At 48.4% G+C, this 26,514-nt stretch overlaps 2 protein-coding genes across 3 annotated transcripts in view; one reads left to right on the top strand and one right to left on the bottom strand.

The window, feature by feature from the left end:
* Positions 1-9,698: 9,698 nt before the first annotated feature.
* Positions 9,699-26,514, bottom strand: part of LOC135903396 (uncharacterized) — a 124,737-nt gene continuing 107,921 nt past the window's right edge. Inside the window, exons 7-8 of one of the 2 annotated variants that reach the window (XM_065433705.1) lie at positions 19,876-19,991; positions 9,699-10,537 (exon numbers count right to left, since the gene is read on the bottom strand). In XM_065433705.1, coding sequence (XP_065289777.1) covers positions 10,310-10,537; positions 19,876-19,991 — 344 coding nt within the window. In that variant the 3' untranslated portion in view covers positions 9,699-10,309. The remainder of the gene's footprint in view (positions 10,538-19,875; positions 19,992-26,514) is intronic. The other variant, XM_065433706.1, reaches the window with a different exon arrangement.
* Positions 16,577-26,514, top strand: part of LOC139056413 (uncharacterized) — a 43,760-nt gene continuing 33,822 nt past the window's right edge. Inside the window, exon 1 of the mRNA XM_070534622.1 lies at positions 16,577-16,671. The gene's annotated coding sequence lies outside the window, so the exon portion shown is untranslated. The remainder of the gene's footprint in view (positions 16,672-26,514) is intronic.

The raw sequence follows: 26,514 nt of genomic DNA, 5'->3' as shown, positions 1-26,514 counted from the left end.
TATTTCTGTGCACCCAAGGTAGCCATACCGATTACATAGTCTTCAACTACGTCTTTTGTCATCGCACGTCCAGTTAGATCCGTTGTCGCCCTCTGTAAATTTTTGTAAGGCCCTAACAGTAAGGGTGTTATCAGTGCAACAAAAAACTCCCTTAAGAGTGCAAACATTTTTACACTGTAGCGATAAAATTTTGACCATCCGGACGATAACAAGGCACTCCTGCTCTGTAAAAGCTACAGAAATTCTGAGAATTGTGTACTAATGCGTAAGCATTGTTTGGCTCGGCTGCGACTTCGTATTTGCTTATGGTATCCTCGACTGGTCGCCTCAATCCCCTGAAGCAGAGTCGGGCCGATCCAGTGTTCCCCGAACTTAGGGTAGAGGACAAGCGTGCAAGCCGAACGTGTGACTCGCTCTCGGAGGAAATGGCAGATGCGAAACCACGTCACTACTGCCACCGTCCGATGTTTCGCCTATGCTAAGCTCCCGGCGCTGCCGGGAAAACCGGCGGACGCATCGAGGAAAGCGTTAGTCGAGACGCCAGCATGCAATGGCCTATGTTGCCTAGGTTACGGCGGACGGTCGCCAACAGCAGCGACGCTGTGCTGTCATGACGTTGCGGGAAACGCTTCAACCTCGACGACTGCTCCGACGACAGGGCTCGAAGCGCCTCCGAGCGCTCGAAGATGGAGGAGAGCTATCGAGAAGAACCATCCGAACGCAGGTCGCACACCCTCTTTCAACCAGCCGAAGACAACGCCTCTCGCGAGAGCGCTACGAAACGACCAGCCGAAAATGTCATTAGTTTTGCGTACTTGCTTTTCATAGCTTATGTGCGTCTACCATGGCCTTTCCGGTGGCAAAGAAATTATGTCTTTGTAGACAACTGCCACATTTTGTCGCCACATCCGGACCCTTCAATGCAATCATACCGATTGGGCCGGACGGCCGGGCTCGAGCACACCTCGATGGAGCCGAGCGGTCCGATGGGAACGCCAGCTGCATACCGCAGTAGCGCGTGAGGCGTTGCGCGAGGGGATAGTAGAGAGTTTTAGTATAGCGTAATATCCTTGCGTTAGCGTGCGACGCAACGCTCACGCAGAGAAAGACTGCACTGCGCGGCACAAGGTAGTGTTTTAGAATAGCGGAACGGAGAAAAGCGTTAACGTTAACGCAAACAAATACAGCGCCATCTAGATGTAAAAACACGAAGTACTGGAAAGCCAAATCCACACATGTCGAGCTTATCCAATGCCGAATCCGCAAGTGTGTCCCTAAGTCAAGCTTATCGAAAGCCACAGTCGCTGCGTTAATTACGCATGTAGGTGTTTGGGTTGGGCGTTGTTTTGTCGAGAGTCGCGAAACACACCGATTATTCTTGGCATGCCGCGATCGAGTGTTCTGTAGGACCCATATTACTTGTCCTTATTGGGATGACATAGACGCCCTCATGCGTCGGGAACGAGAGCGACCGCTCAGGTTCTACGTGTCCTCAAGATCCACTCAACATCGAAGCTATTCCGGAGGGGACGTTTCGCCGGCAATTTCGCTTCCAGAAAGCGGATTTCCCACTTTCCAATTTTTCGCAACGGACGCCCACCTTGACGTCCGTCCGAATGGGTTCAAGGCGAAAACCTCCTTCACGAGGTTTGTATTGTCGTCGTTGGTAAAACGCACACGCATTGTGACCACAGCACCGACCACACTACCGTGTTTTGCCGCGGAAAGCGTGACATGCATCAGCTTGACATGCGACTATATAACAAGCGAACGAGAGAAATACACTTGGACGCCATCTCGAGGCGTATACAGCAAACATGAGCAAACATTACCAAACCCTCTCGTCAAGCCTACTGCGCCGCTAATCGAGAACGTATATCGTAAACAACGCCCATTTGTCACCTGTGCGCCACTGTCGAAGCATCATCACACAATTCTGAAGCGAACACGAGCATTAGTGGGGAACGAATGAGCCGAACAGTGCAGGCCGACGACTCGATAGATCCGAAGCGGGCTGCTCTCACTGCGACTGGCGCCGCCATGTTGCCGTACGTAAGGCTCCCCTTGCGTGCGTTAGCGTTCACCGCTAAATCTCGAAAATAGCGTACGTACGTAAGAGCTTCAGCACCGTTTACGTACAGCGCATGAGCAGTGTGGTGCACGCAACGCTTTGGCTAACTCTGAGTTTGCTGCTTTACGCTATATACTAAAACTGCCTAGTGCTTCGCCGCGATGCTAAATCACCCTCAGTGTCGCTCTCGCAAACCTGCCTTGTGCGCGCGTCCCTTGTCCACGCAATCCTACGACTGCGTTCCGACTTCATTGGGCTCTGTAAAGCCCAATGAAAACGCGCCAAGCGTCTCAAGGCGCTCGCTTGCCCGCGAGGTGTTCATATAAGGGCGCGCGGCGTTCGGAGACGACGCTAGGGGGCCAAACGGAGCGGTCACGCTTCGCATGAGCTCCTGCCTCGACGCCTCATTTCACCCAGAAAACCTCGAAGTCGCCAAAAATGCAGTACTCTATCGCTTTCTACTAAACAAGCGAAACCTTTGAATAACCGGTTTTCAACCGTAAGTCCATGTTTCCTCAATTTCTGCTTGTTCGAGGATCCGCGGAGAAGAACGCTGCTCTAAGCCTAGGGGCCTCGGCCGTCGGTCCGACGGAACGCTGCTCCAGCTCGTACGGGACGCGCCAGGATGGCTGACGACGACGCGTCTGCGACGATCGGAGCGACGACGCCGATCGAAAAGAACCCCCAACGCGAAGACAACACTACCGACCTTTCGCAAAAGGAAACCTCCGACAACGGGGGATGGAAAATACTGCAAAATACCACAACTCACGGCTGATCGCCGTTCCGGTTACCGGGACCTAAGCGGTGGACAAATCAGCGCCGAGCCAGCCAAACTAAAGTGGAATCCCATTCGCCAAGAGAAGCTACCTCCACTGCCGAAGACCGATTTCGATGTCATCATTAGACCGAAGAAGGGGCTCAACATCAGTCACCTGAGCACGCATCAGATGGCCCGGGCTATAACCAAAACATCTGGAAACGAGCCAGACAGCGTGGTCGAGCCAGACATGTGCAACGAAGGCAACTTGCTTATACGGTTGCGCAACGGATCAAACATCGCCCTAATCAGCACGCCAAGCATGAAGACGGCCAATGTTGTGCAGAGCGTTCCAAGTCTACGTTTTGATGCGAAAGACCATGCAGTGACGGCTTAACGTGGCAGAGCCGGACAATTTGTCGAAAGATGCAATTCACAGACTGGACGCCGGACACACCGACCGAATTACAAGCCCAACTTCGGGTACGTACCCAAAGAGTAAAAATACTTTATGCAAGAATGCTTGGAAACTCCCGAACCGCGATCATTACCTTCGAGGGCAAGATCGTCCCCCGCTACGTGTATTACTACAGCGGCGAGAGACGTCGCTACCTCTATCGGTAATCGGGGCAAGTTTGCTATATATGCTTCAAGCCTGGGCATAGGGCGGATGTATGCACGACACCTGACGCCGTTGTCTGCTCGAACTGCGTCGGCCCTGTCATCGAGGACGGACACACCTGCAAGCCCAGGTGTACGCCATGCAAGTAAGTGCACCCCACACGGACAAAGTAATGCAAGGAACGCCTCAGGAAGCCGAGAAGCTCATGGGTATAGTGAACTAGATAGTACACCATACTCATGGGCGAGAAAAAAAGAGGGACCAGACGCTGAAGCCAGGGACGCCGGCAAAGGTGGCCCACCATAGGGCGGCGGGAAGTCACAACTGCCATGGCAGCCATGAACAATGCACTAGCGAATCATAGCAACCTCGTTTCTAACATCCAAGAGGAGACGCGCAAGGATAGAGAACGCCTATAGTACGACTTACGGGCATAAAATCCAGAACTAAACCCTATACTAGGCCATCAGTTGAGTATGGCGAGCCATCGTAAATGCTCGGTCTAGATGGAAACCCTCGATATATGGCAGCCGTGGGATCCGCAGAAAGCAAGGTCTTCTTAAACAACACATCACTAACTGCACAGCTCCACCAGACATAATCGCCCTACTGGAAACCGGCTGCTCACTGTTAGGGTTGGCGTCTGACACCACGTGACGAAAGGAATTTCATCCGACCATCTTCGTCGAAATGAGGCGTGACTTCTGCGATTGTTGGCGTCCCGCAAATCGTGCACAAATAACTTTCTCTCACCCGACCTTCTTCCCCCAGGGCTTTTCGAAATGATGCATGATTTCTTAATTCGCCATGACCGTTTCGAGTGTCTACCTGTCTGCCGGAAGCCCCGCATTGTACAGCCTCTTTTGTGTGTGTGCGTGCGTGCGTGCGTGCGTGCGTGCGTGCGTGCGTGCGTGCGTGCGAGTTTAGAGAGGCTCTTTCCTCGAAGTGGAGCTAGAAGAGAACTTCCACGAACCCGCAAAGCGCAGAAGAGGCGGACAGGCGTCTACAATTCCGGGAGACGAGACGACTTCTTCCTTTCAGCAGGCTCGGTATAACCGGACGAGGAGAGGCCCTCTTTCCGCACCGGTCACGTGACATCGACGGACGCAAGATCCCGCCCAAGAGACGCTATTTAAGAATCTCCGAAATGTACTTTTGATCGCTTCGTGCTCTTCTCATTTTCTTTCATCTACCTTTGAATAAACCGTGCAAGTTTAGCAATAGAAAATCGTCTCGCCTTTGCTCAGTCGCCATGGTCTACCGGATGCCTGCAGCCAGCCAACGCCACGCTACCCAATAAGTAACGTCGGTCGAGCTCCGATAGGCAGGCGCCGCTACTACTCGGCAGTACGATACACTACCCTGGAGTACGCAACATCACCCATTCTTGCGGGCTACTAAGTATATGTATGGAGTGCTCGGGCAGTGTAAGGTCGCGACGCTGGTTGCCAAAGCTGTCACCGCAATCAGACACGACATTGACGCATCTTTCTCCTCAAGATTTACAGCCCGCCAAGCCAGAGAAAAGCCAACTTCGCCTACCTGCTACGCAAGGCAGAACGAGCAGTACACAAGGACGGTCTCATCATCCTGGGGGATTTTAATGGCTGGCACAAAAGCTGGAGCTACGTTAAGGAAACTGAAAAAGGCAGAGATCTAGTCAGAGAAGCGGATCGCCGAAGGCTGAGTCTCATCACAGACCATACCCAACCCACGCGATTGGGGAATAGCAGCGAATGATGACGTCATTTTCCCATAGTTAGAATGAACCATAGGTAGTAGAAAGCTGGAGACGCGCAAACCTGGTATTATTGTTATTGATGAGTTACCACGTTACATGGGCCTGCGAAAAACCAAAGGTAACGCCAGTACACAAAACACCAACACCGGAGCAGTGGGAGGCTGCGCTGTCCTGCTCGAAGCCTGAAGAACAGCCCAAGCTGATCGATAGAGCTAGGGAGATGGCAAAGGCCACAGGGGCCCTAGACTGAGGCCTCCACCTTCACCGGTATACCTCCTTTGTGAATATAAAGTTTTCCATTCAGCGTTTAATGGACTTTAGGCCACCCCCAAATATCAAGCTGGCCGACATCCCAATGTCAAGTTGACCCAACCACACACTTCATCTGTGCCGCCACCAAACTTTAAGTAGCCCCATAGCGAAATTGAAAATGGGCCACCCCCAAATGTTACCTGGCCTACCCCTAGATTTCAAGTTATCCACACCCCCCCCCCCCCCAATTTAACTTGACCCTCCACGAAATTTTAAGTTGGCCCATATCCAAGTTTCAAGCTGGCCCACCCCCAAATTTCAAGTTGGCCTGCCCCCAAACTGACTTGGAAAGCATATTTAGTGCAAGCGAACAAGGACAGAAGAGAGACGACACCGCAAGTCACAGATGTCGCATCTCATCTCCCTATGCAATATTTTGTTTGATAAGATGGGAATCTCATTATCACAATCAGTTATGGATTCTACAAAATGTTTATGCTGTTTCTTGCCGTCTTATGTTTAATGAGCGCATCGTGCTGTCCTCTCCCTTCTGTCCCTGTTCGCTGGCGCTAAATATGCTGTCCAAGTCAGTTTGCCAACACGCCCAACAAATGGCGATGCTGCCCTCAAAGTTTAAGTTAGCCCACTCCCCAATTTCACATGCCCCAACCCCCATTTCAAGTTGGTCCACCCACAAATGTAAAGTTGGCCCACTTGCAAATTTCAAGTCGGCCCACCCACAAATTTCAATATGCCCTACACCCAAATTTCAATATGCCCTACACCCAAATTTCAGTTGGTCTACCTCAAAATTTCAAGTTGACCCAATCCCCAATTTCAGGTTGACTCACCCCAAACTCCAGTTGGCCCACCATACTATAAGCTTCTTCATGCATCTTCAAAGGAGCCGGATGTACGAGTATCTGGGTATTCTTTCTTTTCTTTAGTTGAAGTTGTTCCTTATCGCTTAATAGCTACCACTCATCTACGTTCACACTATCATAAGGACCCAATGTGTCTGTGAATTACGCATTTTTGTGCTTGGATTGATGGAATAGTTAAAACAGCGATTAGCTGAGGGAATGCGTAAAATAAAGATTTCTAGTAGCGTTTTCTTTATTAACTCTGGAAGAAATGCAGATAAATATATATTTTCGGAACAATCGCAGTTCTTTTGGGTCCATCGTTTACTGCTCTACCATGCGTCAAAACCGGCTCGTATTGTTATTTAGGAAGTTGCATAACGATGCGTGGCTGCCTGTCCCGTACAACCACATAGAGCGCAGGACGCTGTACTGCGTCCACCACGGAAGGTTAGAAAAACGCCCAGATAAGCATAGCTATAGAAGTCACTACGTCAGGCAGTTAGACTGATAACGGTAGAAGCGTCATTCAAAACACACGGAATCATGCTCCAATTCTGGCAGCATTTTCTCTACTTCTTTTTAAATAATAACATTTGGATCCACAAATAGTTCCCCAAGGAACGGTTAAATTTGTTAGTTTCGTTTTGCCTTCCTGTTTGGCTATTGCCTCGGCTCTCTTACTTAGTAGATGGCTTAATTTCTCAACTCCTTGCGACTCTTGTTTCCTGTTGCCAGTTTTGCATGAACAGTGCTGTACAAGTATGGAAAACCCAGACGAGGTAACAGGTAACATTTATATTCCTTATGGGGCGGGCAATAAAACAACGGACAGCTACCAAAAGAAGTACCAAAAAAGAATAAATCTAAAAGACGTCTCGGCTTCCCTACGGAAGCCTTGTTACAATGGGTTGAAGGAAAGTTTACGGAAGCTTATGTATACTTCAGAACGAACAGCTTCGAATGCCGCTGCCGAACACACGGATGCAACGGGCCACAAGACTGACTGGGATCGCTCGAGTTATCGGTCAGGAAAGGAACCTGAAATCTCGGCTGTATCTGGAATCACTGGAGATACAGAAAAGACGTCACAGGCTGAATCAAAATGAGGGAACCCCCCCCCCCCCCGTCATACAGGCGCTGCTTACGTCACGTTCTGAAGTATACATAAGTTTCCTTGAACTTTCCTTGAACCCATTGTGAACAAGGCTTCCATAGGGAAGCTAAAAATTATGGGGTTTTACGTGCCAAAGAAAGAGAGAGCGAACTTTATTGAGAATGCCTGCAGAATCGGTTAGGCTCCCTCCACGCAGGGAGGACAAGCTTTTACCGCGACGCGGCCACTACGTCAGTCTCGTGCGTTGTGCTCCTCGAGGTCTTGGTCCCTCGCTACTTCCGCAGGTCCGAGAGGGCCGCCGCCCCCTACCTGGGGGTGCTGCCCCCCTTCTACTCGGTTCCTGACTTCCTGGACGGCCTTGAGTTGTGTCTCTTGATCATAGCTCCTTGTTGCAGCCTCTAGCTGCGGCGGGATCGTCGTCTTCTCACTGGCTTCTCGCGGATTTACGCTACAGTCCCAAAGGATGTGAGCCGCGGTGGCTCTCTCCTTCGCGCACAGCCTACACACGTCACTCGCGTACGCGCTCGGACACACGTGCTTAGCTAGCACCGGTGTGAGCAGGGACCCCGTCTGTAACTGTATGTATTACACAGCCTCCTTCCGGGTAAGCCCCGAGTGAGGTGGCGGCATAGTCTGTCTGTTCAGTCTGTACCACTTCACTATTTCGTTGAAGGTGGTCATCTTGTCCTTGGCACTGCACCGCGACCAACACTCCGAGACGGCCGTGCTTGCAGCTGCGCGGTTGGTTAGTCCTCGCGCGGCCGAGTTGGCCGTCTCGTTGTGGTTCACGTTCCCGCGCTCCGACACGTCACTGCCCATGTGGGCCGGAAACCACTTGATCAACACAGCACTTTTGCGCGCGATGTCTTCGGCCTTGCGCAGTATACGCGCGGCCTCACTACATACCCTACGCTTGGCGTAGTTCTTCACTGCCGTTCTAGTCACACAACACTGTAGTGCATCCGGTGTCGGAGACGGCAAAGGCGATGGCCACTTCCTCCGCCCGGTACGCTTCTCGAATCCGTACGCTCGCCACGGTCTTTGTTGCACTTGTCGACACCCCGACAGCCACCACTGCGTATGCCAAAACAACTTTCTGATAATGAGGCACGCCGTAGTGGAAGGCTCCAGAAATTTTGACCACCTGGGGTTCTTTAATGTGCACCTAAATCTAAGTGCACGGGTGTTTTCGCATTTCACCCCCATCGAAATGCGGCCGCTGTGTTCCGTAGGGAAGCTGAAACGTCTTTTAGATTTATTCCTTTTCAGTACTTCATTTGGTCGGTGTCCGTCGTTTTGTTGCTTCATGCTCCATCCCGACCAGACGGGCTTCCATCGAACCCTCGATTTCATATTCCTTATGGGTTTAACGGTTATTGCAGGGTTTGATCATGGACGCTGCTTCGCATGATCTTATTTTGCACCTTATCTAACCTATAACACGGGTATATGGTTCCAAGGATATGTCAGCGTCGCGGCGAGCCGTCACTCGAGCAGATAATTACGCAAAAGGAGAAAAAACACAAATGTCGTTCTCTCCGGCCGCAACTCGCTCCACGAGCATAAAGGCCGTCTGACTACGAACCGAATCCCTTTCCTGGTCCCTGGATCAGTCTAAACAAAGGTTGAACTAATGAATAGCGATGCGCGTGACCGTCGTAATAGATTGTGACAACTGAACGCATATCGAATTAATCGCGCGGGCAACGAATGGATGTGAAAACTGGCCTTCACACCCCAGGAGATGCCGACGACTACCGCCGTCCAAAAGGAGTTCAAAAGGGAGCAAGATGTTCACCGCCGAATAGCTGTCAAGTCTCAAGCTTGTGTTGGCGGTGCTTTAGCAATGTGTGCGAGGAGTGGTGGCGTGGGTGGGGGGCGGGGGTCGTTCCGCTTAGATTCGGGGGGGGGGGCGCCCCCCTTCCTGGGTACTTGCCTGGGCACATACCCAGTGGCACGTATATCCAATGACCCAAGTCGGCATGAAAGAAGTTCTTGATGACGGCACCTATCCAGTGACAAATCAATAAGTTGGCGTCAAAGAGGTTTCTTGAAGAGCGTCGCACATACCCAGTGGTACATTTTTACAGCGTTAACCTCGGAATCGGAACACGGAAACGGCGAGATACACCCCAAAAGTTGGGTTGACTCAAAGAAGAACGCTTCACATTGCAAAGACTAGCCTACTTAGCACTTGTACAAAGACATATTCACCGCTAAAAGGACGAAAACCGAATCCAAGAGGCAAGAAACACTGACGATAACGCGGGCGGCTCTTTCAAAAGATTTATTATGAGTACACACATGAACAAATACACAAACGTGACAGCCATACAGCTTATGCAATCGGTGCCTTTTATTTTCTTCAGCGTGTCCTCATCATTTCGCTTGCCGTTCGACCCCAGCGACGGCAGATCAAATGCGCCGTATGCAAACGCCGCCTCCCACAGGCAGCCCTTGCAGCGCGGGGGCGCCACTAGATTTCTATTTTAGCAGGAAATAAGTAATTACTTGGTATTTCTTGTTCCATACCCACAACACAAGTGATTCACGACTTACAGCGCATAAAAGACAAGCAAAAATACACACAATTCACGGAAAACACGGAACAAGAATACTGACAAAAAGATAACGAAACCGGTAGGGATTTAAGGTTTTTTGAAGCCACATATTGTGTCCTATTTTTTGTCTATAAGCGTGAGTGTGTGCGTGTGATCCTCCATTACTTTTACATTCAAAGCTTTCAATGAGCGTTCAGCTGAAAGAAAGCGGTCGTGTCATCCCTACTTTTCGCTTGTCTCCGCCCAATGATCCTTTCTTCTTGGACACAAGACAGTCACCGAAACGCTTGTTCCGCCCAACGGCCCCATGTTTCGATCGGTTTCACCAGCCATCGTGGGTCCTCCGCTGCTCCCACAGCGCTTGAACAGCGTATCCCAATGTCAACAGCAGCGCCTGCATGGGTCTCGTCATGACCGGCGAGTAGTGCAGGAGGCGGCATCCGTCCAGGTGGCGCCACACCGCCTGCGTGTAGGCGACCAGGCCAAGCGCCGTGGCACCGGCGCGAACCGGCAACGCCAGCATGCCACCGTTGTCACCGCTTCCATCTCCCTGAGGAACATAAGTGAGGCCTGCTGCTGAGCGCATCAAATGTGGTACCACATCTTAAACGCACTACCACCCATCGGACACCGCTATCTTTAGCTGCCCGTTGGCACTTTCCTGCGAAATCTCCCGCACAATATATCTCACCAGGTGGTCGGTATGCTGCTACATCGGGCTCCGCAATCGGTAACGGCATAGCTGCATGCAGCAAGCAAGCCGGAGCGAGCACCAAGCGTCTCGAATGCCACGTGACCACCTTCTACATGTCATGACATCGCGGCACATAAATCGCCCGGGGAACGAAACCGAAACTAGTACACGGGGTATGCCTACTAACTTTTCATCATCATCATCATAATCATCATCACCATCTGCCTATGTTTATGCCCACTGCAGGGCGAAGGCCTCCCAGCGACCTCCAACCACCTATGTCTTGCGCCAGCTTATTCCAACTTGCGTCAGCAAGTTTTCAAATTTCATCACCCCAACAAGTTTTCTGCGATGGACTGCGCTTCCATTCCTTTGGCACCCATTTTGTAACTCTAACGGTCCACCGGTAAACTGCCAACGCATTACTTGGCCTACCAAGCTACACTTTTTTCACCTAATATAAACTAGAATATCGACTATCCCCGTTCGCTAACGCCTAACATTTTTCGTTCCATCAGGCTTTGCGCGGTCCTTAACTTGCTCTCGAGATTCTTTGTTAACGTCAACGTTTCGGCACCTTATATGTTAGCACCGGCAGAATACAAATACTTGACACTTTCTTTTCTTTTTTCAGTGGCAGTGGTAAGCTCCCTGTCCGGATCCGGCAATACCTGCCGTATGCACCCAAACCCATTTTTATTCTTCTGTAAGTTTCCTTCTCATGATCAAAGTCCCCTGTGAATAAGTGAGCTAGATAAATGTACTCCTGCATAGAACACGGAAGCTGACTGGTCATCATAAATTCGTGCTCCCTTCCCAGGCTACTGAACACTACTTTTGGCTTCTGCATATTAATCTTCAACGTTACTCTTACACTTTCTCAGTTAGGATCCTCAATCATTCTTTAAGTATTATTTCGAAATAGCGGGTTTAAAAAACGTTATATTGAATTCTGGGTTATTAGGTGCCAAAACCAAGAGATATGATTACGTGGCATGCCGTAGTGTGGGATTCCGCATTAATTTTGACCACCTGGGTTTTTTTAATGTGCACCTAATGCACGGTACACAAACATTTTTGTATTTCGTCCCTATCGAAATGCGGCTAGTTCTCTTCTCTCGGCTAAGCCCCGGTAGCACAGGACGTGCCCGCTTTGTAGCACTGTATATGCTTCTTTTGGCCTCCTAACTTCACTGAGCCCTATTATATCCCATTTACTGCCCTCTAATTCCTCCAATAGCACTGCTAGACTCGCCTCACTAGATAACGTTCTAGCGTTAAACGTTGCCAGGCTCATATTCCAATGGCGGCCTGTCCGGACGGAAATAATCAGAAGAATAAGAATGGGCTGGGGTGCGTTTGGCAGGCATTCTCAGATCACGAACAGCAGGTTGCCATTATCCCTCAAGAGAAAAGTATATAATAGCTGTGTCTTACCAGTACTCACCTACGGGGCAGAAACATGGGGGCTTACGAAAAGGGTGCTACTCAAATTGAGGACGACGCAACGAGCTATGGAAAGAAGAATGATAGGTGTAACGTTAAGGGATAAGAAAAGAGCAGATTGGGTGAGGGAACAAACGCGAGTTAATGACACCTTAGTTGAAATCAAGAAAAAGAAATGAGCATGGGCTGGACATGTAATGAGGAGGGAAGATAACCGATGGTCATTAAGGGTTACGGAATGGATTCCAAGGGAAGGGAAGCGTAGCAGAGGGCGGCAGAAAGTTAGGTGGGCGGATGAAATTAGGAAGTTTGCAGGGACGACATGGCCACAATTAGTACATGACTGGGGTTGTTGGAGAAGTATGGGAGAGGCCTTTGCCCTGCAGTGGGCGTAACCAGGCTGATGATGATGATGACGAAATGCGGAACTTCATCACGCGCTCTCGGGCCTAGCAGTGCGAGATCAAAGCCACTACGTCACGACGGCGAGCAGAATAGCGGGTTCGAAATAAAAGACGGTTTATTCGAAAACATGCCATTAGCGGTGGCGACCTCGGCGCGACGGGTGATACTAGACAATTAATCTCTAATTAACAAAATTGATTAATTAACTTTCATAATTTAAGGGGATCGTCGTAATCGGAATTTCTAAGCGAGCGCTCCGTAAAAGCCATAACTTTTGGACCTGGGAAAATGGGATTACCTGCGGAATTGTGGCACGACGAAATTTGGCTTTAGCAAAAGCGTGAGAAGCCGAAACTGGCAGGTTGCAGCGAGCGCGTAGTCGGGCCCTTCTTCGAAGCGACGATCTGATTCCCAGCAGCAGCAGCGCTAGTAAGCAGCCAGAGCGCTGCGACAGCGAGGATCCCAAACGGCGGATGCCCGCCGCTGGGTTACGTAAGCAGACGGTCACCTCGAGGCTCGCACTAACGCCGAACTACTTCCAGATCCAAAAGTTATGAATTGTACGGATAGCTCGTCTCACTGTCCCGATTACGATGAGGCCACTGAAATTAAGTAACGTTATCTGTTGGATTTCTTGTTAATTAGAAACTAACCACCTCGTATCACACCATGCTCGCCACCGCTCACGGCATATGTCTCCGCGGAAACCACCGTTTTTTTTTTTTCATAACAGCTATATTTAAATATTGCTAAAAGAGTTTGTAGAAACATCCGATATAAATTATTTGAGGCACTCTGAATCTTGTCTGTATGTTCATATAGGGTTTTGTGGTCTGGAGCTTAATTTATAGCAACATAATGAGAAAAAGTAGAAAATGTCAAACAAGCCATATCCCTTTCAGTCCTTCTTGGCTAATAGTGTACATATTATAGACGACAATTCACATTTTCACGTTCCAGTCCGGCAACAACAACTCTTGCAATTCCGCCCGAAACGCGAAGCATTGATAACGATATCAATGTATAGACAACTGCACGAAATGTGGTTCTTAATTTTTTTCGGCTTATATATATACCAGTAAATATTTGCTCACTATAATTAAATTAACAAGTATGGCGTCACGTGCGCGCTTACCAAGTAAGATGAACGGACCTAACTAGACGACCACGAACACTGGCTGTCACAACGTTGGCATAAAGAGCACCCGAAACGGGGAGCAGACGTTTCGCGCACGTGTAAGTGACTCGCACTGGCGGTGAGAAGCTAAAATTTTATAGTAAATGGTATTTATAGATATTGATTTTGTAAATCAAGACTTAGCACATTTGTAACTAGGCTATTATTTACACTTGCATATTTTTGTTTGATTTGTACCTGATACAATGTGCCTAAACCGGGCTTTACGCTTCAAGGCCCTGTCTTCTATGGTAGTACCGACTATGTAAAGCGTTTATGTGACAATAAATTCCCATCATTAAAAAAAGCCACTATTTCACCCGCAAGGCGAAGCATCGATTGCGAGAGCAAATTAGCAGACAGCTATACGAAAGATAGTCCTTTTATGGCTGTATCAACTTGTAAACATTCACTTACTAACTAAATTAAGAAGCATGGTGTCAGCGCGCACCGCAAACGTGAACACATCACACTCGATGATCGCGGACACTCGCCGTCAAACGTGAGGATACGCGGCAGCAGCAGCGAGCGAAGTGATTTTCGCGCTGTCTATCGCTTTAACGCAAAGTGAGCGCAGAGAACACACAGCACGCACAAGGCTACGAGCCGCTGACGCACCTAGACTGCCCCAATGCAGATCGCTCTCAAGATACGGCCGCCACTCCCGCAGTTGCAACCGGACCGAGCAGAACGCCGCCCCCCTTCCTCCACTCCTCGCCGGTCGCATTTTTACAGTTGCTAGTAAGTACAGCGGGGCGTAGCACTTTCGGAGGCGGACGACGTTTCTGCGCAGGCGCGAATAAGAGCGGGTGCGCGAGAGAAAATCTGGGGGCTTTTGCCCCTTGAATATCTGACTTTGCCTAGACACTACGGAGGGGAAAGTTTATTTGCTCGTGTTGTACGCGTTTGTAACCTAGGCGTGCCGGCTTTGCGAAGTGGGGCTGAGTTTATGCTCCGACGCTGCCTACCCACGCCATGAAGCGGTGGGCACGGACGCACCATTTGGTGATCGCTGTGTCTAAAGTCGGACAGATTTCCTCCCGCCTGCGGCTCTGAGTCAGCGATGCCGGATTAAACCTTTATTGCCCCTCACGGCGCTCTAACTTCAAAAGAACGGATTTCTCCGGGGGAGCAGCAGGGGCCGTAGCAGAGGCCCGGCCTGCTCTCCTCCTTCGTTCTTGGCAGGCTTTTGGATGCTGCTGTCCGCGACTTTTGAAGAGCTTTTTTGAGCGATCCCCTCTGAGTGAAATAAACGCACAGCGCCTTAGCAACCCCGGTTGAACGCCACTGCCTGATGTCATGCCATGAGGATTATTGGCTTTGCGTCTCCTCCAGGTTACGTTGCTAGGTTAGTTTAGGTTCGGTTCGCGTAACAGGCGTTAGGGTGGCGCTGCGTATTCTCACACCAGTTACGCCGTGCGGATTTTTGTCTTCGCGTCTCGGCCACGTTAGGTTAGGTTAACGTTAGGTTACGTTAGCGCAAAAGCCGTTAGGGTGGCGCGACATATTCTCACAGCGGTTAAGCCGTGATGATTACTGTATTTTCGTGTCGGTTACGTTTGGTTAGATTAACGTTAGGTTAGCATCACGTTAGGTTAGCTTAGCCTAAGAGGCGTTAGGGTAGAGCAACCGTATTCTAATCGCGGTTGCAGGGGCGTCAAGCGCCACCGGCGGCCTTTCAGCCACTTGCGTTCAACCCCGGTTGCTAAGGCCCTCTGCCTTCTAGATTTTCAATACATGCGACCCGGCCTATACTACGGTCGCTACTGTGCTGTGATATGATTTCCAAGGTACATCGCAGTAACGCAAACGAAATCTATGATCGGCCACGACTGACTCAGCACGAAATCCCCGGGTGCGAGACAGTCTGTCCGGCACAGCGGTCACCAAAGTGGGGCGTCAGTGCCCGCGGCTTCGCCTATTTCCCCGCGCCGGCAACCAGCCTCCGAGCGTAAACAAATCCGACCCCACTCCGCAATGCCGGCACGCCTAGGGACAAACGCACACAACACGCGCTAAGAAACCTCCTCCATAGCGCCAGCCAGAGTCATATATTCAAGGAGCCCCCGCATTTTTTCCCTCGCGTCCGCTCTTACTCGCGCAAGCGCACAAACGTCCGGCGCCTGCGCAAGAGCCACGCTCCGCTGTATTTATTAGCAATTGTAAAGTCGCTCGCCGGTACCTCCCAACTAGAGTGTATATACTAGACTATGGTCTACTCCCAACGCTGCGTGCCTCGCGCACCACCGAAGACGGTGCGCTTCCACTCCGCTTTCACGTAGGCGAGATGTAGCCGCGATCGGAAGAAATGACGGGCGCGCGCAATGTAACTCAGCGCAGAGTCTAATACCTTCCTTTTACAATAGCAATTACGCGTCGAGATCTGTTTTTGATTTGCCCTATGTTTTTTTGCGATAGCAATTACATGGAGGACACTCCAGACGTATTTTCGCCGCCGTCGACGTCGTGATGTTCACTAAAAGCCCGAGTGCGAAAAGATACTATCGCGCTCCCCATGCCGCATGCTGTGGAAGCAAGGAAAGTGTGCGAGGATGAGCTGAGAAAGCCGGCAACGTCATGTGCGCCGTCTTCCCGCGCGCCCTATGTTGAGGTCCCGCGATCCACTGCACGGAAGGGCGCCTCCTCTTCTAGCGCGGCCATTACTGCGCATGGCTGACCGGACGCTGAGCACATATGCGGTCCTCGCACCGTATCTCGCCGGTAATCTGCGGCGGGTGCAAAGCTGAGGAGGGGGGGGGGGGGGGAATATTGCTAGTGACATTACGCGAGCTATCTTCACGTGCGCCTAGTGTTAAAGGTTACGTAATCTATCAAATTTCAGAGACGCAGCGAAGCAAGAGGCCGCACGAAACGTCTGCTTCCCGTTCCCAGTGCTCTGCATGCGAACGTTGTGACAGCCAGTGTTTGTGGTCGTCGAGTTAGATCCGTTCACGCTTAATTGGTAAGTGCTAGCGTGACGCCATACTTGTTAATTTAATTATAGTGAACACAAATTTACTGGTATTTATACAGCCAATAAAACTATGAACCTCATTTCAGTAACTGTCTATACATTGATATCTTTATCAATGCATCGCCTTTCGGGCGAAACTGCGACGCTTGTTTTTTCATGTTTTACGTTACAATGTCTTCAAGAAGCGTGAAGCCCATGGTAAACAGCTACATTTAGACAAGGGAGAACATTGCGAAAACATACAACTACACATACAACGCAGGAACACGATGTTTGCACGCTCATTCCATTTAGTATAGAGCCATAATACAGCTCCAAGTGACACGAAACTCCCCACGTGATGTATACAGTATTATGTTTTTACGGTGGAGGCTACTTAAGATGGCCAGGGTGTCTACCAAGCTGACATTTCCAAATTCCCTGAGTTTTCCAGGTTTTCCCTGAGCACTTTTGCTAAATTCCCTGAATGAGCCAGAACTTTGTTTTATGTCAAGACAGGCTGACACCATGTTGCCCGATGCTGTCACTCTCTAGTAAGCATGTTGAAACAAAAAAAAATGACTTAATCCAGTTTGAATAGTAAGGAGTAATATCTATTTTATTTAAAAAGAAAACAGAAGGAAGGTGTTAGTAAAATGCACAGTGAAAAAAATGATAAAACCCATTGCAAATTGGGTCGAACATATTCAAATACGAGTGTAAGGAGATGCATACATAAGTAAATATTTTTTGAATATGAGCTATTTCTATCAACTGATAGCAAGCTCATCGGTATGAGGCCTGAACTTTGTCACAACTAAGATTCTCTCTCAGCTGCTGGGAAGTCAATCTCAACTGTCCTGACAATGACATACTCTCTGCCCGTACAAAACATCTTAGTGTAGGGTTTCACTGCTTTAAATAGCTTATTTTGGTTTGAATGAAGGACACCTGCATCTCGGCATCAGCCAACGCTTTGTTTTTTGAGCTCAAGCTCCTTCAAAGAGGTGGTGGGACGCTTCATTTTCCGTTAATTCCTCAGGACGTCGGTCCTTCCTGTTCTCATCCTCCTTCTGCCACACGTTGACCCCATGGATCGTTTGAAGCATCCTCTTGGTCAGTTGTACAGTCAACGTCCGATTTTTCGGACTCCCTAGGGGCCGCAAAAACATCCGAAAATCGGGCAGTCCGAAAAAAAATGAATGCATGTCTCTAACTGCCTATGAGGGCTAAAATTGGAACAGGCACGTCCGCAAAAGTTCTTAAGGCCTGCCAGTACACTTATTAGGCATATCAGTGCTCGTACTGTGACAGGAGATGAGGGTGCACGCGCGTATATTTAAGGAATACATAATGTGTCCCGTGACAATTGCCCCTTCCCAAGCTTGTAAGCTTCACCGCCTAACATTGCTGTAATGAAGCGAAGCTAACTTTCGGAAACTGTCATTACGAAACGCGCTATGTGTGATCTGCGAACTTCGAAGCCAATGGCGAAGATTACAAACGTGGTGTTGGTGCCATTGCTGACAGCGGCGAATTCTTTCAATGAAAAACACGGCACCGCACGGCAAGAAGCTTAACAGCGAACGTAGAAGCAGCTAGGCCTAACGTTGCCGTGGTGGTGGCCACGGCTGCCGGCGGATTTGCGTGCGATAGTGCCAGTTCGGGGCGGCGAGATAATCAAAATGGTGGCGGTGGCGGCTTTGATTAATGCCATTTCAGACCTGCAGTCAGGGCAATATACATTTACTATATGGAGTACGTGGTGGTGCCGCAAAGCCGTGCAAATTATCGGGCATGTCCGAAAAAGCGTCTGGAAAAATCGGTCGTTAACTACTCTGGCAATACATCGTGCCGATGACACGGCGTCAATGACGATTCATTGCGATTCCTCTGTTACTGGAGCCAGCATTAACACGACTTTCGTTCCCTTTCAATAAAGTTACAGCTAATTTTCCCTGACAGAAGCACGAATTCCCTGAGTTTTCCCTGAGTTTTTCCAGACTGTTCAAATTCCCTGAGAATTCCCGGTTTTCCCGGTTGGTAGACACCCTGATGGCCACGGCGGCCGCATTCTGATGGGGGCGAAATGCGAAAACACCCGTGTACTTAGATTTAGGTGCACCTTAAAGAACCCCAGGTGGTCGAAATTTCCGGAGTCCTCCATTACTTCATAATCAGAAAGTGGTTTTGGCACGTAAAACCCCATAATTGATTGAATTGATTATCATAATCAAAAAGTGCTGCAAAGCCCGTTAAAAGCGCATACGTTGGTATGTCCAGTAGCGGGAACATCGAGATGCGCCTCCTCTGCTTGACCTTTGACCGTCACCTTAGGCATTCGTTAGTGCCCGCCTCCTTTGCTTGAAGAGGATCTGTCCACTATTTAAAAACGATGTGCACATTCAACGTCTCTTCTAATCGTGTCTGCCAAAATATTGCTTCTTTAGCGCCAGTTCATCCTACTTTAGCTTTCCATGAAACGATGAGACAAAAAGTTGCAGTTTCGCACGAGGTGAAGCATCGATTGCCACAGCAAACTATTAGACAGCTATATGACGCAAGGATAGTAGTTTCATCGGCCGTATAAACTGGTAAACATTCGCTTACTAACTAAATCAACAAGGATGGTGTCGCACGCACAGAAGCAAACGTGAACACGTCTCACTCGATGACCGTGGAAACTCGCTCTCAAAACGCTGGGGTAAGGAAGCGCAGCAGCAGCAGCGAGCGAATTGACCTTCGTGCCTCTCGCTTTAACGCGAACTAAGCGGTGAAAGCACAGTGCAGACGAAGCTATCAGCACTCGGCGAATTCTTTTCCCATGGCAAAAAAAAATCGCTTTCAAGATAGGGCGCGCGCGACCACGCCATACGCAGCAGCCGACGGAGTAGAATGCCTCCCTTCCCCCCCCCCCGGGGGGGCCTTGCGTGCGACGGAAAACGGCGCACTTCGTCCCCGCTTTCCTTTCGTGCGCGCGAGATCGAGCCGCCATTGTCGGCTCACCTTCTCAAATTTTCCCTCGCGCATACACCATACGGCACGCGGCGAACCACGTTATCGCCCTTCGACTTTATAAGGAACATCACGGTGACAGCGACGCCGACCGCAGAAATGCGCCTGGAGTGTCCATATAATGGCTGTCGCAATAATAACGGTGCGTTAGCGTCATCCCAACCTGCTCGTATGTGCTGCATAGGCATGTGCACTCACCAGCAAGCAGAACCTCACCAAAGCAGGCACCACGAGGCTGACGCGCACCAAGACGCCGATCCAGAAGAGAGGACTGGTCAGTGAACCCAGTGCCGATAGCGTGCGAGACATGGCACCTGCGTAAAGAGGAGCCTTTTGTTTAGTCCTTAAGCAGGTTCAAAAAGAAATCAGTGCCCTTCCACTCTGGAAGAAAAATGACCAGCGAAGCTGTGTATGTGGGCCGCTTAATGGCGAACTGCACCTCCGCGGCGTATCGGTCCGGTATTGCACTATCTTCGGGATCGGTCCACGTATGGGGAGTTGTGTCTACACACGGACACGATATTGGGGGAACTTGTCCTTAACAGCTTTGCTGTTAAGGGGAGGAGGGCGATGGGGGCTAAAGCTGTTGGGCCGCATACTGGGGACTAAACGACACAACTTGGATGAGGCCAATATCGGTTTGCTTCTGTCCCCTCAGCCTCACTGCTACCTTTAGTCCCGAAGTTGAAACTGCAATGTTAATAACATGGAGTGAGATTTCCTACTTAGAACGGCAGTCACCAGAACCAACGACCCGCCGTGGTTGCTTAGTGGCCTTGGTGCTGCGGGGCTAAGCACGATCGAGGTCGCGGGATCAAATCCCGACCACGGCGGCCGTATTTCGATGGGGGCGAAATGCAAGAACAGTTGGGTACCTAGGTTCTGGTGCACGTTAAAGAAACCCAGGTGGTCAAAATTAATCCGGAGACTCCCGCTACGCCGTGCCTAATAATAAAATCACGGTTTTGGCACGTGAAATCCCATAATATTATTCAGAACCATCGATAATGGGGCCCGTATGGTATGGTATGATACTATGGTAATCGTCGGACACTTTTTTTAGTTGCTTGAAGTTTGCAGGTTTTCAACTTTCAAGTGGTGGCAGAGACGAAAGGCATGTGGCGCCCGACAGAGGTCCCTCCTCCTGCCGCATACAGGTGCGTCAACACGGCGCACCCAAACAGATCTCATTTGGCTGCACATCAAATATGAATATATAAATATTCTCTACATACGAACCAAATCAACTTCACCACCACCGTGCCCGTAATAATATAAACTAATAAAAAGGATCACAATTATAACCATAAAGGCGACACTGTTACAAGCAATCAATCATCATCATCCATCATCACCGCAAGCCTATTTTAATGTCCACTTCAGAATGAAAGCGTCGCCTAGTGATCTCCAAATACCACTATCTTGGCTGGCCGATCCCAACTTGCGCCTGGAATCATGATTTCACCACCCGAACAAATCTTCTGCCATCCACTACTGCATTTCCCTTCCCTTGGCACCTATTCAGTAACAATGGTCTACCGGTTATCCGCCCTGCGCATTATTACATGGTATGCACAGCTGAATTTTTTTTTTTCAATGGCAACTAAAATATTGACCCTCCTTTTTTGCTTTCTTATCGAAACCGCTCTCTTCGTGTTTCTTAACGTTGTGCCTAGCACTTTTCCTTCCATAGCTGTTTACACGGTCCCTAAAGGGACACTAAACGTAAATATTGGGTCAAGCTAGAATGAAAGATTATGCTTCTGTAATAACGAATTCGTAATGAAAACAGAGCTTCTGTAAGCGAGGAAACGACATAAATAGAAAATCGGAATGGCGACATCTATAGTTGACTACGGTACCTCTTATGTGTGGCGTCAGCACCTCTGATTCACAAAGAGGGGCCGCGACCCGTTGCTGCGAACGGCATCACTTTTCTCTGTTTACAACGGCCGAGGCGGCAACGTGTGGCAATTCACCAGCCTGCCAGCTCCTGCAGCGGAGGCTCAAGTGACCGTAACTGGCAACCTGAAGCTAAGCAGAGCCACAGAGTGACTCACGCAGTCGGAGCACCAACCAAACAGTACGCTTCATATATAGAGCTAATAGTCTACAAAACATATAATACCAACATAGAGGGTGGTCACGTGGAGATTTCGTCAAGTCCTCCGCTTTGGCGCGGGCGATCCAAATTGAGAAGCAGCAGCGGCGCCTGTGACGGCAATTCCCTAGGCGAAAATTGATATATTGGCATACAGGAAACGACGATAGACTTCTAAACGAATGCTTTGTCGATATAGCTCGATTTTGCACTTTCCTTTAGTGTCCCTTTAAGTTGTTCTCAAGCTTCTTTGTCAACCTACAAGTTTCTGCCCTATAGGTTAGCACTGGTAGAATGCAGTGATTGTACATTTTTCTTTTCAATGATAGTGGTAATTAAGCTTCCAGTCAGGATCTGGAAGTGCCCGCCATATGCACTCAACCCATTTTATTCTTCTTTAAGTTTCCTTCTCTTGATAAAGGTCCCCTGTAAGTCATGGATCTAGATAAACGTACCCCTGCACAGACTCTAGACGCTCACTGGCAATCCCGAATTGTTGTTCCCTTGCCAGGCTATTGAACATTGCCTTTGTCTTCTGCACATTAATCTTCAACCTTAATCTTACACTTTCTCGGTTAAGGTCCTTATTCATTTGTTGCGATTCATCCCCACTCTTGGCGAACAGGACAATCTCATCTGCAAGCCTAAGGTTTCATTCATTTCATTTATTATTACTGTCAGCCTCCTTCAGGGGCTGTAAAGCTGGAACCGCATGGCGCGTTTTTCGCGAGCGAAAAACGCGACGGGCGGCAAACGCCCGCGTTGCCGCCGACGCGCGAGCACCCGTACGAAAAAAAGGAGCGGCGCGTTCGCGCCGCGTTTTCCGGGTTGCCAGACAACATAACTCTCAACGACATGTATTGTCTCTGTTACCGCATATATGATATGCCCTTAAACTTACAGAACACTACAATAAAAATAATCTGAGTGTAATTAGACGGCGACATTTCTTTCCGAAGTGTACTTATCAAGCTTAATTTCAAGCAGCAATATTGTGTGCGAAACTGCGACTGTGTACCTTCCGCATGCTGAGAAGCCGCTGCTTGTTTACAACTTCTGCTTACTACCGAGCAGAAGAGGCGATTGCTACTATTAAAGGGGATGCTGATACTGAAGCAAGAAAAAATGCGGGTCAGGAGGTACATGTGGGTGCGGCCTGCCTGGTTGAGAAGAGAGCGAGCACCATACACTGGTATTATTAGCAAATTGTCTTGCCAGTATTAGCGATGAGACGCGACGCTTCTCCACTTCAGTTATTAGGGCCTCGGTGAAGGTTGCTTTGTTCATTTTAGGTGAATACGATGCGCGAACCAACACGATGCGCGAACGAAATCACGGTAGCACATGTTTTCCTTGACGCGCGCGCCAGTTCTGCAGAGAAAAAAAAAAGTTCCGCCAAGGAGGTTCCGTCGAGATGCGCAGAGACCAGGGCCATCTGGTGGCAAAAAAATAACCAAAATGCCATGTGACCAAATGCCACGTGACTTGCCTGAACTCTGATTGGTGGACGCGCCCGCGCGACGCGTTTTTTTCTACTCCGAGCAGCAGCACGCGGCGGCGCGATTTCGTGATGGATCCTGCTGGGCACGCGTCAGAATGACGCGCGCGTCCCACCATCCGCGCGTCAATCGCGCCTGAAATCGCGCCATGCGGTTCCGCCTTAACAGGAGTGGAAAAAACAATACGAAACTGAACAGCAAAATAAGTAGTACAGAACATATTGAAAACCATAGTTATACATTAGTCAATAAATCACCTCTTGAAATACACACACAAACAAAAGAAAAATGCATCACTCAGAAATCAGAACAGTCTTCTTATGCAGCAGCAATCTGACCTCATCGCCCTGTGCTAGTGCCATAAATGAAATTTTGTAAGTGGCGTAGAAATTCAGCTAATGATGTCGACCGAACAGCAGCATCTGGAAGAGAGTTCCAGTCTGTACAAGTTCGGGGAAAATAACTAAACTTAAAACAATCATTTTTTTCATAGTCGGTAATGGCATAAACTTACTATGACGATGTCTTGATGTTACACTAGCTTTGATCTCAAAGAAATCTGATTTATTTATTTTAATATAATTATTGATAATGAGGTAAAGAGTTTTTAGTCTTTGATATCTGGTTCTAGTTTCTAGCATAGGTAGTAGGGCTTGTTGGCAGAGATCTGTTGAAAAATGGTTTCGGCGATATTTATTAAACATAAACCTTACAGCGAGTCGCTGAATCCTACCTAGCTTGTGACAATTAGTTGCTGTGTGAGGATCCCAAAGTACTTTAGCATATTCGATTATCGGTCTGACTAGGGTTTTGTAAGCGAGGCATTTTACATCCGGAGTAGCACTGTACCTAGTGCGTCGCAGGTACCATAGTGTTCTAAAAACTTTGCAAATTACATTTTCAATGTGGGTATTCCATCGTAGATCTGATGTAAATGTTATGCCTAGGTATTTATACACATCGATTCTTTCAAGCATATAACCGTTGATGTGATAATTGTAATGAGCATTTTTCTTTCTAGTTAATGACATGAACACAGACTTTTTAAAGTTTAATTCCATCTGCCGGTCGTTACACCATTTCACAATTCCTTGCAGGTTTAAATTTAATTTAAACTGATCAACTGTATTATCAACAAAATATCAACATCAATGTTACTTTGTAAATCATTAATAAAGATCAAAAATAGGAGTGGGCCTAAGACGCTACCTTGCGGTACACCAGAAACAACGGGAACAGTGATGGACTGACAACCTCTAACAGTTACATACTGTTCACGAGAGGATATATACGCAGAAAGAAGGTTGTTGAGATATTCACCGTTAACCCCTAACACCCAAGCCTTCCCAGCTTGATAACTTGAATACTACTAGCCATGCAGTGAATAGCATTGGAGAGATTGCGTCTCCTTGCATGACCCCTTTCTTGAGAGTTAATTTTCCACTTTTCTTGTGGAGAACCAAGGTAGCTGTGAAATATCTGTAGATATTTCCCAGGATATTCACGCATACCTGCTGTAGTCCTTGATTACACAATGCCTCCATGGCTGCTAATCTAGTCAGTTAATTCGAGTTTAATGGCGCAAAAGCGACTAAGGCCATGCTGCGCCTGTCACAGGACAGTGCAATGTCAAGGTAGCAATAGCTGTGTTACCTTAAAGTCGATGCAAATACCCAGTTTCATATAAAAATTTGAACAAGTTAGTGAATGGCACTAGCGGCTCATCGCCCAATATTAAGGCAGGGTGTAAAGGTATGTGCAAGCGAGACAAATTGCTGAAATGTTTCCGCATGTGTGCTTTAGTATGTGGGCATGGCATAAGGATGTGGTTTACTGTAAGCGATTCATGGCATTTTTCGCAAATTTGTGGGTTTTCTTTTCGAAATAGAAAATTGTGTGTTAGATGAGTGTGTCCAATTCGAAGTCGACATAACATCACCTCACAGAACCTTTCTTGGTGACTGCATGATTTCTACGCGCCAAGCAGGGGTTTAGTCACATATAACTTGCTATTTATGCTCGAATTCCATTCTTGTTGCCAATTTGATGCCAGGGCCTTACGAATCGCTCGGATACTGTATTTGTATGGAAGTGTTATGCGAGTTATACTTGAAGAAAAGAGCGCTACTAGGACGCGGATTAAAAGAGGAACATGAAAGACGGACTTCCTCTTTTAGGTACGCGTCTTCGTAGTGCTCTTTTCTTCAAGTATGCAAAACCAACTCACCTCCATCAAGCTTCTGCTGCTTATGTGAGTTATGCTTTTGTGCGCTGCCATGGGTGAGCTTCTACCTGCTGCTTGTCCTGATTCTGTCCTGATGAGCTTCTACCCTGATTTGATTGGAACCTATCTTGGTGAATATTTTATACAATACTAAAAACAAGCTAATGATATTATAATTCTTCAATTCTTTAACATGTACCTGCGTACAGGTTTGAATAATCTTGGCATTTCTCCAGCTCTCTGGCACCCTTGAAGTCGTGAGACATTTCGTATTAAGGGCCGCAAGCTTTTCACGCATGATGTCTCCTCCATCTTTTATTAAATAGACTTTTAGTCAATCGTATCATGCCACTTGATCTCGTTTCATGTCTTGTGAAGCCCTTGTAACTTCATCGCCATTTATAGAAGCAGCGTTTGTAACCAGTTCATTACTAATTCGAATGGAGACAGCGTGGCTGCTCTAGGTGCTGTAAAGGTCAGTATATAATTCTTCTGCTGCTTTTATTATATCATCGTAGTTGCTGATGACATTACTCTGCTTATCTTTCAGTGTATATTTCTTGCCTGATCCTATGCCACGTTTTCCTCTGAATGATTTCATGCTGCGCCCAATTTCTACTGCTTCCTCCATCTTTCCCGCGTTATAATTCTGAATATTTGTTACTTTGTTCTTGTTGATCAGCTTGACAGTTCAGCGAATTCTATCTGATCTCTTGAGTTGGACAGTTTGACGCTTTGTCATTTCTCTGGTAGATCTTTCGTTACTTGAGAAGAGCTTACCTACTTCTTTCCTTAGTGCCTTGTATCCCACTTCAATTGCTGCCTCTGAAGCCAGCCTAGTGACGGTTTCAGTGATTACCTCTATGTTATCTTCATCTTCCTGTTCTAAAGATAAATGTCTATTTGCGAGCACCAGCCTGAATTGGACTGCTTTTACCCATACTGCGTCTATGTTTGCCTGTTTCCTGTTGAGTAATCTTACTCTTCGTTTCTTCAAATTGAGAAAAATCCTA

Source organism: Dermacentor albipictus, chromosome 2, assembly GCF_038994185.2.
Source record: "Dermacentor albipictus isolate Rhodes 1998 colony chromosome 2, USDA_Dalb.pri_finalv2, whole genome shotgun sequence".
Lineage (NCBI taxonomy): Eukaryota > Metazoa > Arthropoda > Arachnida > Ixodida > Ixodidae > Dermacentor > Dermacentor albipictus.
This window is presented reverse-complemented; position numbering and strand designations above follow the sequence as displayed.